At 49.4% G+C, this 13,105-nt stretch overlaps 1 protein-coding gene across 3 annotated transcripts in view; it reads left to right on the forward strand.

Annotated features, from left to right (window-relative positions):
* Window positions 1–13,105, forward strand: part of TRIM2 (tripartite motif containing 2) — a 112,091-nt gene that overhangs the window by 77,663 nt on the left and 21,323 nt on the right. For all 3 annotated transcript variants that reach the window (XM_062199461.1, XM_062199460.1, XM_062199459.1), the window contains exon 6: window positions 1,032–1,755. In XM_062199461.1, coding sequence (XP_062055445.1) covers window positions 1,032–1,755 — 724 coding nt within the window. The remainder of the gene's footprint in view (window positions 1–1,031; window positions 1,756–13,105) is intronic.

Below are 13,105 nucleotides of genomic sequence, written 5' to 3' on the forward strand. Positions count from 1 at the left end.
TTCCTATTTCTTTTTTTCTTTTCTTTTTTTTTTTTTTTTTTTTTTTTTTTTTTTTTTTTTTGACAGGCAGAGTGGACAGTGAGAGAGAGAGACAGAGAGAAAGGTCTTCCTTTTGCCATTGGTTCACCCTCCAATGGCCGCCGCGGCTGGCGTGCTGCTGCCGGCGCACCGCACTGATCCGATGGCAGGAGCCAGGTGTTTCTCCTGGTCTCTCATGTGGATGCAGGGCCCAAGCGCTTGGGCCATCCTCTACTGCACTCCCTGGCCACAGCAGAGAGCTGGCGTGGAAGAGGGGCAGCCGGGACAGAACCGGCGCCCCGACCGGGACTAGAACCCCGTGTGCAGGCGCCTCAAGGCGGAGGATTAGCCTAGTGAGCCGCGGCGCCGGCCTGGCCTTCCTATTTCTGGCACAGCTCTATCCGTGACCTTAAGTGCCAGTTTGTACATCGACAAAAGGCGAGGTTGAATACAATGGCATGCTTTCGAGATTTAGGGTTAAGAGGGATTGTTTTCCTTCCTTAATTATAAAGTCCAATAGGCTCTTAATTGCTCTCACCCACACCAACCTGTTTTCCAACTTCAAAGTGAACCCTGGCTGCAGCCTTTGTGTAACTCTGCCAGGCACATCACAAAACCAGGCATGCAAAGCCTCTGATATTCAGGTGCAGAGAGTTTTCCTTTGTTCTGGTTCGTGTTGCTTTAGGTGGGTGGTGACGGGGAGCTTTGGTTATTAGGGAACATCTACTGAATAATGATTATTTCAGACGGCAGGCGGCAGCGCCGCGGGTTTGGCAGGCTCTTGGCAGGGATGTTTCTGTTTGCCCCTCTCCAAAACACATGACCCAGGAAATATTTGTGTGGGAGAGACAGGGCGGGGCAGAAAGGAACTAGCCAAAGCAGGTGCTGGGGCTGCGGTGTCGGATCCCGAGTTAGCACTGGGTGTTTGGGGCTCGGCCCTCCGGACGGAGCCTGTGCCCCGCCCCGCCGGCGGCACTCACCCACCGCGCCTCCCGCCTCCCCCCTGCCCGCAGGTGCTGCAGTCCCAGCTGGACACCCTGCTCCAGGGCCAGGAGAGCATCAAGAGCTGCAGCAACTTCACGGCGCAGGCGCTGCACCACGGCACGGAGACCGAGGTGCTGCTGGTGAAGAAGCAGATGAGCGAGAAGCTGAACGAGCTGGCCGACCAGGACTTCCCGCTGCACCCGCGCGAGAACGACCAGCTGGACTTCATCGTGGAGACCGAGGGCCTGAAGAAATCCATCCACAACCTGGGCAGCATCCTCACCACCAACGCCGTGGCCTCCGAGACGGTGGCCACGGGCGAGGGCCTGCGGCAGACCATCATCGGGCAGCCCATGTCCGTCACCATAACGACCAAGGACAAGGACGGCGAGCTGTGCAAGACCGGCAACGCCTACCTGACGGCCGAGCTGAGCACGCCCGACGGCAGCGTGGCAGACGGCGAGATCCTGGACAACAAGAACGGCACGTACGAGTTCCTCTACACCGTGCAGAAGGAGGGCGACTTCACGCTGTCGCTGCGGCTCTACGACCAGCACATCCGCGGCAGCCCCTTCAAGCTGAAGGTGATCCGCTCGGCCGACGTGTCGCCCACCACCGAGGGCGTCAAGCGTCGCGTCAAGTCCCCCGGCAGCGGCCACGTCAAGCAGAAGGCGGTGAAGAGGCCGGCGAGCATGTACAGCACCGGCAAGCGAAAAGAGAACCCCATCGAGGACGACCTCATCTTCCGCGTGGGTGAGCCGGGGGCGCGGTGGGGAGGGGTCGTCGCCGCGGCTCGGGACCCCATCCCCGGGTCTGGTCCCCGCTTCTCCGCCTCTGGAGATGTGCCTTCACCTCCCCCTTCCCCCCCTCCCCCTCCCTCTCCCCCTCCCCCTCCTCCTCCTTCCCCTCCTCCTCCCACCTCGCTTCCTTCCCCTCCTGCCCCCTCCCCCACCTCCTCCCCCAAAAGAGTTACAGTAGAAAATTGGAATCTGAATATAAGTGAAAAAGAGAAATAGAAAATTCAGGGCTTCTGCGGTCTGGATGCTTTAAGGAAAATGCTGGCCTGTCCCCCAACCCAGCCCCTGGGGGTATGGGGGGTAGGGGGTGGGAGGTGTGGCCCTAGCAGCCTCCAGCCTCACCCCCCTGCAGGCAGCAATCCCTGGCCCCCTGCAGCCCCCTGCTGCTTCTCTGCCCACTTGTCCAGGGTGGGGCATTGCCTTGGTGATGCCCCCAGCCGCTTCCCCTGGGAGAGCACCCCATAGGGGAGGGGCTGGGTGGGAACTGGGAACAGAATGGGGTTGGGGCGGGGTTGAGGCAGAAGCCAGTAGGTGTGGGTTGAGCCAAGGATCTGGGAACTTCTCAGCCCTTACCTCATCTGATGTGTTGCCTCTGAGCACTGTCTCTTTTTTAACTGTTTGCTTCCTGGACAGAAAGCAAACTAAGTAACAGAGGGCTTGATCCTCCTTAAGAGAGACAAAGTCTGCCTTTTGGTTACCTTGAGAAAGTAGCTTCTTGCCAGCACCCCTTTCCCTGGGGTCCGCCCTTCCCTGCAGTGGCCCTGGAAGGCTGCTGCAACTGACACGTGTAGAAAAACAGTTCTGCAGATCAGCTACACTGGGGGGAGCTTTGGCCGACTGCAGGAAAGTAAGGTTTGTCCTGCAGAACTTTCTGGAACCTTTAGAACCAGCAAGTGCACACTGTGCTGGGTAGGAGGCAGGGAAGGGGTGTCAGGTGGCACCCTTCAGTCTCTCCTCACCACCGCTGCAACTTGGCCCCGGGAGTGTCTTGGGAAACCAAGGCTCCCAAACGTTCCTGGTTTGCTGTATTGATGCTGCAGGGTGAATCCTGGTCCAAGGAGGCCCTCATACTTTCACTGGCATGTGGGCGTGGAGTCGGCTATTGATGCACCTGCCAAAGCAGAGCTAGGGCAGGGCGGTGGGAGCCTCCCACTTGCTGGATCTCTTGGCTCCTCTGAACTTCACTTTCCGTGTCCTTAAAATGAAGATGCCACGATACGCAAGTTCCAAGCCATGTAGGAGGAATTTAAATGAGAACCATTGTTTTTGCAAGGGTAATTGCTAAGGCTGTTAGAGTCTCTCTACTCCCTTTTCTCTTCAAAAAAGAAAAAACCCTAGCTTGCTGCTTCCTAGTGATCCGAGGACAAATTCATTTTCCCAGTGTGACTCCCGGCTAAGTGATTCCAGGCGACTTCTCTAGACAGTGTGCCGTGGTAAAAGGCTTGATCTGGAATTGGGCAAATCTGTATCCGATCCAGGTTTTTCTTGAGAACTAGGCAACTGGCTTACCCTTTTTGAGCCCTGTTTTCCTTCGCTGTAAAATATAAGGAATGAAATATGACCTAATCTGAGGTTGCTGTTTGGGGTGAAAGGAGAGAATTCCTGGAATCTCCTGGGCCCTCACCAGAGAACAGTAAATTCTCCGTTAATGGTAGCTAAGATTTTACTCTTGGGGCTGCCATTGGTGTACCGGGTTAAGCTGTGCCTCTGACATCCCATATGGGCACATATGGTTTGAGGTTCAGCTGTGCCACTTCTGATCTAGCTTCCTGCTAATGGGCCTGGGGAACGCAGTGGAAGATGGCCCACATGCTTAGGTTCCTGCACCCATGTGGGAGACCCGATTGAAGTTCCTAACTCCTGGCTTCAGCCTGGCCCAGCTGTGCCCATTGCAGCCATTTGGGGAGTAACCAGCAGATGGAAGATTCTGAATCTCTCTCTCTCTCTCTCTCTCTCTCTCTCCCTCTCTCCCTGTAACTCTGCCTTTCAAATTAAAAAAAAAAAAAGATTTTACTCTTACTCATTTTCATCATGTCCACCTCTGATACCACCTAAGCAAATAGAAATGTCTCATAGGGTCCCCCCCAGCAACGTGCGCGCACACACACACACACACACACGCAGACACTCCTGTGTTGTTTTCATTAAGAGGCGAGACAGAGCGCTTGCACTGCCATCTGCTGGCTCACCCCTGAATGCTCACAGGGGTTGAGGCTAGGCCAGAGCCAAAGTCAGGAGCTGGGAACACAATCCAGGTCCTGCCGCATGGGTGGCCGGACCCACACCAGTTCCTTGAACCATCACTGCTCCCTCCCAGGGTATGCATCAGCAGGAAGCTGCAATCAGAAGGTACAGCCAGGCATGGAACCCGTACACTCTGATGTGCAAGGTTCAACGGCCTCTCCTGTGTGAGTTTTTAGCTCTCAGCTCCTACCCTAGGAGGACAGGGGTCTGCTTTCCTCCTCCTACCCATTGAGAAATTGATTGGCACTGGTGGAAAGGTGTTTACATGGTAAAACATTGGTAAAGAATTTGGAGTGGCGCCTAGTATATAGCCTCAGGTCCAGGTTTATTAATGAAGTAAAGATATTCTCTTAGTTTGCCAGAGCTGCCAAGGTCTGGAGGGTTTAAATGACAGAAACTTATTTTCTCACAGTTATAAAACTGGAACTGTTTTTGGAGTTACAAGTCCAAGATCATGGTGCTGCTGTGGTTTTGATTTACATTTCCATGACGATTCTTGAAGTTGAGCATTTTTCACAGACCTGTTAGCAGTTTCCATGTCTTCAGAGAAATCTCTATTTAGGCCCTTTGCCCATTGTATTGCTATTGAAAATGTTTGTTTATTTTCATCTACTTGAAAGGCAGAGCAACACAGAGAGAGAGAGAGAGAGAGAGAGAGAGAGAGAGAGAGGTATCTTCCATCTGCTAGTTCACTCCCTAAATGACCATAGTAGCCAGATCAGAGTCAGGCTGAAGCCGGGAGCCAGCAACCTCATCCTGGTCCCCCAGATAAGTGGCAGGGGCCCAAGTACCACCTTCTGCTGCCTTCCCAGGCACATTAGCAGGAAGCTGGGTTAGAAGCAGAGCAGGCAGGACTCAAACCAGCACTCCACTATGGCGTGTTGGTATCACAAGCAGATAACTCAAGCACTTGGGCCATCCTCCACTGCCTTTCCAGGTGCACCAGCAGGGACTTGGATCGGAAGTGGAGCAGCTTGGTTTCGAACTGGTGCTAAATGGGATGCCGGCACTGCAAGCCAGAGCTTTAACCCACTGTGCCACAGCACTGGCCCCCATATTCCTCTTTAACCCTAGGTTCTAATCCATATTCTAGTCAGAAAAACAGCACTCAGTATGCAATAATATAGCTAAAAAATGTTAGTGCCTGCCAAGTATTACGATAGATGCTGGGAATATAGAGATGAAATGAATGAGATCTCTTTCCTCAAGGAGGTTACCATTTGGGATGACAACTGTATACTCACCTACCTCTAACACCAGGTGATGGAAAAGTATAGTAATGAGAGGGGATTTAAACCAGGATGGTAAGCAGGACTTACAGGAGTTGGCAGGCAGAAATGGCAGCCTCCAGACAGAGGACCAGCAAGAAGAGAAAAGGAAAAGTGAATGGAAGAGACCATGGTTGTTCTAAGGGGCACATCTTGTGAGATGGTGCACGGTGAGCAAAGATCAGAGGAACCAAAAGTGATGACACTGGACACATTGGTGGTGGAGCTCACTGTACCTTGGATGCCAGCTGTGCTGCTTCGTTGGTGAATTTAATCTTTCCCTTAAAGCACCCCTTCTTTTTCAGAATCCATTGAGATTATCATTAGTTAGGCCTGGGTCTTATTACCTGGCAAGTCTATAATTTCTTTGCGTGTCGAGGATGACGTCTTCAACCATTTATGTCCCCAACAATGAGCAGAAGAATACTTGGCACGTGCACTTTGTCCATTTGAAGAGGATCAAGTCATGGCCTATGCCTGATTTAATTTCCCTTTCACCACACCCATTTGGAGGTCCAGGGACACACAGCCCAGGGGCAGAGCAGTGAGCTGCAAGAGCAATCCTGTTGCCAGTACCATGCGGTTGTATCCTGCATGTACCTGAGGGAATACATGGAAATAGAGGCAAGGAGAAAGGCAGGTGCGTTCTCTGAGCCAGGCGCTGTGGTGTGGCATCTCAATTAAAATCCTTAGTACAAGGGATTTCCATATGTACCCGGGGGTACTTCAAAAAGTTGGTGGGAAAATGGAATTAAAAGATAAGTTTATTTTGGTGCAAAAATGTTTGAAGTCCACACACATAGTTTTTTACAATTAGCATTTTCCATGAAAATTTTGAAGACCCCCCCCCTTATACTTTCAGTTCCTGTATAATTTGATCTTTAGACCTTATAAAAGGGATGGCTAACATTTTTCTGTAGTAATAGCATAGGCAAAATGAGAGCTTAAATTTTGATTCCACAGCTAGATTTACTTTGCAGTGGGCACTGTAAACAGATAATCCCACAGTAGGATAAAGATACCGCAGTATGGTGCATGGTGGGTTGGCGCCGGCTCCTACCAGCTGTGTCAGGGACTCCGTATTAGGAGCTTGATGTCAGCTGTGATGGGAGCACTCATAACCTAGCAACTAGTACACGCAGGAAGTCACAAACTGCCCCAGCCTCCCAGCCGAATTGCCAGGACAGCCCCTAATTATTCTAACTGTTGAAGGAAGTGAGGCTTCCAGAAGTGAGGCCCTTGCCTATTTGATAGCTCTGTGATTCCTTTGCGTTGAAGATGTCCTTTTAATTCCTGTGGTTTTCCCGCATTGGGGTATTCAGTGCCTGTCGAGCCTGAAAACTTACGTGTGTGTCCCTCTGAGTGAGCTGCGGTGTTAATAATACTGCACTGGAACACAGTCCTGCGTAAATGTAGAGAAGTAGCTTAGAACCTCTGTGGATGGTGATCGCCTGGAACTCGGCAAGTAGTTTTCACTTTTAAGACTTTGCTGGCTGGAAGCTGTGAACTCAGCTGTCAGCTACTAAAGAAAGCCACGGAACAAAGGGAAAACCAGAACGCGTGGGCGGGAGTGAAAGAATTCCTGTTCAGTTCCTTCAGGTTCTGTAATTCACGCACCATATCTTAGTGAGTAGAAGAGAAGTTGAATGAAATACTCATTCGTACTCTGGAACAGTGTCATTTAAAACGGATGTGTGGGCGCAGGTGTTTGGTGGAGCAGTTAAGATGCCCCATGGGATGCCTGCATCCCATAAGAGAATGCCGTGGTTCAAGTTCTGCCTTCACTTCTGATTCCAGCTTCTTGCTATATGCACCCTGGGAGGTAGCAGATGATGGCTCAAGTCCTTGGGTCCCTGACACCCATGTGAGAGACCTGGGTGGAATTCCAGGCTCCTGGCTTTGAACCTGGCCCAGTCCTGGCTATTGTGGGCATCCGGGACATGAACCAGAGGATGGAAGATCTTTGTCTTCCTGCTGTTCAAGCAAAAGGAAAACAAATCAATTAGTTAAAAAGCTGGATGTGTAAAACCATGTAGCCTGAGTTCAGAGGCTTGCAGGAAGATGTAGTACTATTTCACGGCCCTCCCTGCCTCACCTGTGCAAGCCACCTCCTTCCCTCCGTCAAATGTCCTGCTAGTTTGGCATCTGAGGTCATTATAGGCACTCCACCCTGACCCCTCTCATCCTTGGGCTCTCTTCTTGACTAAGTGGACCAAAGCTGCCTCTGACGCTGAGTACAGGCCCCGTGCTGCGTCCCTGGGTGCAACAGTGAGCAGGGCAGACACCGCTCCCACCTCAGGGAGCTTCCGCTCAAGTGAGGGCCACAGGCAAACAGTTGAAACACTGTGTTAAGAAGAAGGGACGGACTCCTCGAAAGGATCTTGAGCAGAAAGCGTGATCCACGCAAGCCCAAAGGTTAAGTATCTTCATCTCCAAAACCGGTTATTTTAAAGTCCAATTAGGAAGACGCAGGTGTAACGGGACAAAGGTGATGGAAAGCATCAGAAGAGGCAGGCGTTAGTCTTTCCCTGCACCCGCTGCCCTTGTGATGTGGCTAAGCGTCAACTCTCTCATCCTTAAAATGGGAACAATAATATCTGTGCTGCTAGCTCAGGGGCTGAGAGAATGCACACTGTTGTTCAACATCTCATTTTCCCATGACGTAATGTGCATGTCATTTACTCTGTCAGTCATTAATAATTCACTCATTCAGTAGGCATTTCTTTTTAAGCTTTTATTTATTTATTTGAGAGGTAGAGTTACAGAGAGAAGAAGAGATCGAGAGAAAGGTCTTCCATCTGCTGGTTCACTCCCCAAATGGTTGTAACAGCCAGAGCTGGACAGAAGATTCAAAGCTGAGAGCCAGGAGTTTCTTCTTGGGTCTCCCACATGGGTGCAGGGGCCCAAGCACTTGGGCCATCTTTCACTGCTTTGCCAGGTCATAGTAGAGAGCTGGATCAGAAGACGAGCAGCCAAGATAAGAACCGGTGCCCATATGAGATGCCAGCACCGCAGGAGGAGGCTTAGCCCACTACACCACAGTACTGGCGCAGCAGGCATTTTTTTTTTTTTTTTAGGTTTATTTATTTATTTGAGAGGCAGTGTTACAGACAGAGAGAGGGAAGACAGAGAGAAAGAGATCTGCATTCTGTGGTTCACTCCCCAAATGGCCGCAACGGATGGAGCTGGGCCCATCTGAAACCAGGAGCCAGGAGCTTCATCCAGGTCTCCCCCATGGGTGCAGGGGCCCAAGGACTTGGGCCATCTTCTGCTGCTTTCCGAGGTGCATTAGCAGGGAGCTGGATTGGAAGTAGAGCAGCTGGGACTCAGATTGGTACCCATATGGGATGCTGGCACTGCAGGCCAGGACTTTAACCCACTGTGCCTTCAAATGAAATCTTTTGCACTGAAGTAAGCAGGAAGAGATTTTGTAAGTACTGAATGTGTTCTGTGTTATATTTATTACGGAAGAACTACTTTGAAGGATGTATTTGAATACTGTAGAGAGGGGTGGGCACTTTTCTGTAGACTAAAGAGATTCTACTAAAGACCTTACAGAGTTAAGCATGATCCCCAGTTATGTCTACTTCTGGAATTCTATTGATTTTTGTCCCAAGATTCTTTTTTTTTAAAAGATTTATTTATTTATTTGAAAGTCAGAGTTACACAGAGAGAGGAGAGGCAGAGAAAGAGAGAGAGAGAGAGAGGTCTTCCCTCCGATGGTTCACTCCCCTGTTGGCCGCAACGACCGGAGCTGCACCAATCCAAAGCCAGGAGCCAAGAGCTCCTTCCAGGTCTCCCACATGGGTGCAGGGGCCCAAGGACGTGGGCCATCTTCTACTGCTTTCCCAGGCCATAGCAGAGCGCTGGGTCGGAAAAGGAGCAGCCAGGACTAGAACCAACGCCCATATGGGATGCCGGCGCTTCAGGCCAGGGTGTTAACCCACTGCGCCACAGCGCCGGCCCCCCCTCCCCCAAGATTCTTTGTAAACTTGGGAACATTCCAGCATAAGGACAATACACTGTAGTTCATTACTCACCTCCAAGATTTTTCTAGTTTAACTGCTAATAAAAATAGAAGCCTGGAGCTGGTGTTGTGGCACAGCCGGTTAAGCTGCCTCTTCTGATGTCAGCGTCCCATCTCCTGATCCAGCTCCCTGCGAGAGCATCTGGGAAGGCAGCAGATGGTCCGAGTACTGGGGGCCCCTGCACCAATGTGGGAGACCCAGAAGGGGCTCCTGGCTTTGATCCGGTCTAGCTCCAGCCATTGCAGCCATTTGAGGAGTGAACCAGCAGAGTGAGCCTTCTGCTTTCCCAGGCCATAGCAGAGAGGTGGATCGGAAGTGGAGCAGTCGGGACTTGAACCCGTGTCCATATGGGATGCAGGCACTGCAGGTGGCAGCTTTACCCGCTACACCACAGCACCGGCCCCAATATTTCATATTTTTTAAAAGCAAAAAAAAGTAAAATTAAAACGACAGGGTCTGTTTCATCTAGCCTCTTTTAAAGACGTACAAGTGATGTTAGACAGGCAGAAGTTTCTCCGTCTCTGGGATGTGGTTTACACATGGGGCCTCAGCCTGACGCTGACTTGAGACCAGGAGGAAGAGCTGGGCTGGCTCCTCCCCCAGGGGGCGTCTCAGAGGCGGGAGAACCTCTTCCCAGCGTCTGCCCACAGCTGCACGGTACCTTCGCTTCCCTGCTCAGTGTTGGGCGCTTCTGAGCAGCTCACACTGGTGGCCAGCTGGGCCAAGTCTTCCTTCTCCTTGTTCTGAATCAACATGGAGTCTGACTACATGTTTCCACAGGTTGCAAAATGACAGCCCCAAATAGAATGACTGCCCATTTCCCTGGCCCTTAAAAATGTGTATTTCTTCCTGCAAAGAAAGAAGAGAAGTATCCAGTGTTTCGCTCATCTATTTCCCCTCTTTCTGACTTCTGTTGAGGCACTCGTTTGTCCGTTTTCTGTCCTTGCTTTCACCTCTGCTGCCACCTGTAATGTCTACGTTGAGTAGCAATGGCTTTGGCCAGAGCAGGACAGACAGAAGCTTCAAGGAAAGTGAACTGTAGTCTCTTGTGTCCCTCTCTGGACCAGAAGCACAGCAAATCAGTGTTCGTCAGCTCTGTTCAGGTGCATCTTAGCCCTTTCCTCTTCATTTTCCATATTTCTTTCTCTACCTGAATGGCCTCTAGCCATGGACACATTTCCAGTTTTATATAAGCAAGATTCTATATCAGCCTGGGTTGTTGTTTTGTTTTACTTTTTTTTTTTTTAATCTTCTAATCTCAGTTGTACCGAATTATGCTTCTTTAGTTGGTCCTCAGCTCCTTATCTAGCTGCATCCATGCTGTTGTTTATCAAATTTTTTTTTATTATAAGTTTTTATCCTTAAGAGATCCTGGCCCTGCCCCCACTACTTTTTATATTATGATTTTATTTATTTGAGAGGTAGAGTTACAGACAGTGAGAGGCAGAGACAGAGAGAAAGGTCTTCCTTCCGTTGGTTTACTCTCCAATGGCCACAACGGCAGGAGCTGCGCTGATCTGAAGCCAGGAGCCAGGTGATTCCTCCGGGTCTCCCATATGGGTGCAGGGGCTCAAAGACTTGGGCCATCTTCTACTGCTTTCCCAGGCCATAGCAGAGAGCTGGATCAGAAGAGAAGCAGCGGGGACTAGAACTGGTGCCCAAATGGGATGCTGGTGCCACAGGTAGAGGATTCACTTACTGCGCCACAGTGCCGGCCCCTAAAATATATTTTTAAAAATTATTTCTTTCTTCAGTTCTTCAGTTCTATACCCATTAGCCAGCTGTTCTTCATACCGCTGGGAAATGATCAAAAACAAAAACAACATTAGTACACATCTCCTTCAAGGGCCAATCACCCCTTCCTTTGCCTCCAGCCCACCAAGAACCAACATACCTTATTTATTTATTTATTTATTTATTTATTTATTTGCAGAACTATACAGTTTTACAAGTTACAGACTTCATAATTACAACTTTAGGAATGCAGTGATTCTTCCCACCATGTCCACCCTCCCACCCCTCCTCCTCCTCCCTCTCTTATTCCCACTCTTATTTTTTACTAAGATCTATTTTTAATTGACTTTATACACATATGATTAACTCTGTTAAATAAAGAGTTCAACAAATAGTATGAAAAAAATAGTATGAAAAAAAAACTCTTCCTCAACAGTCAAGACTAGGCCTGTTCAAGTCATTGCTTCTCAAAATGTCAATTTCACTTCTACAGCTTGCCTTTTAGGTGCTCTATTAGTTATCACAGCTCAGAGAGAACATATGGTATTTGTCCCTTTGAGACTGGCTTATTTCACTAAGTATCATGTTTTCCAGATTCATCCATTTTGTTGCAAATGACCGGATTTCTTTTTTTTTAACCACTGCAATACATCATCTTTTTTAAAATGTATTTTTATTTTCAATGTGGGCATTGTGGTGTGGTGGATTAAGCTGCCTACAACACCTGCATCCCATATCAGAGCGCTGATTCAAGTCATGGCTTCTGTGTTTCCAGTCCAGCTCCTTGCTAACGTGCCTGGGAAGGCAGTGGACGATGACCCAAGTACTTGAATCCCTACTGCCCTTGTGGGAGACCCAGATAGAGTTCCTGTCATTGACCTAGTCCAGACCTGGCTGTTAAAGGCATCTGGGGAGTGAACCAACAAATAGAGGATCTTTCTCACTCTCTGTCTCCAACTCTGTCCTTGTTGTTCTGCCTTTCAAATAAGTAAATAAATCTTAACTGTGTGTGTATATATATATATATATTTCTAATTTACACATATTAGTTGCACATATTTATAGGGTCTAATATGCCATTTCAGTATATGTGTACAATGCCAACCCCATAGTTTTATTTTGTTGTATTTTAAAGATTTATTTATCTGAAAGGCAGAGCATCGGAGGGAAAAGGAGAGAGACAGAGAAGAGAGACCTTGTAAGGAAAAGAGGTGCAGATTGGTGCCTCTTCACATGGGGCACCAAATTTAAGAAAAAGGGAGGAGACATAATACGAACTCACAGCCAGACTGAATTTATTCAAAGAAAATAAACTCGCAGAGGCCAACCGACAGTACAAGACTGCTCTTCTTCAATCAATCCGATCCCGAATATAGATCCTTGCCCCATGTCTGTGTCCCGGATCAGCAGGAAGTAGCCAGCAAGAAACAGGTGCCCTATCTCCTTATCTACACTCAGAGTCAGGACTGATAGGATGAAGCCTCAGCCGTTTTGGGTTCTTGTTACCCCGACTTAACCCCCACTCCTAGCCCACCTAAGATATAAAAAGGCCCAGCCTACTGGGATCTGGGCCCTCTGCCACATGTTTGGTCTGTGTACATGCTGGCAGTTGGTCTACCTCTGCAAGTTTATTTTCTTTGAATAAATTCAGCCTGGCTGCGAGTTTGTATTCTGTTTCCTCTCTGTTCTACCCCTTTTTCCTTACAGACCTTCCATCCACTGGTTCACCCCCCAAATGGTTGCCAAATCCAGGTTAGGGCCAGGCTGAAGACCACCCTAGTCTGCCGCATCGGTGGCGGTGGTCCGAGCACTTGAGTCATTGTTTGCTGCCTTCCCAGGCACATTTGCAGGAAGATGAATCGGAAGCAGAGCATCTGGGACTCCTGGGCATGCCAGCATCACAAGAGATGGCTTAACCTGTGTGCCACAATACCACTCCAACACTCCCGTTATAAAGAATATCGGCTGATACCCGACTCATCGTGGAGCCGATGTAAAAGATCCTCTCTTTTGACCCCTTGTGATAAAATAG

The sequence above is a fragment of the Lepus europaeus genome, chromosome 8 (assembly GCF_033115175.1).
Source record: "Lepus europaeus isolate LE1 chromosome 8, mLepTim1.pri, whole genome shotgun sequence".
NCBI classification, from domain to species: domain Eukaryota; kingdom Metazoa; phylum Chordata; class Mammalia; order Lagomorpha; family Leporidae; genus Lepus; species Lepus europaeus.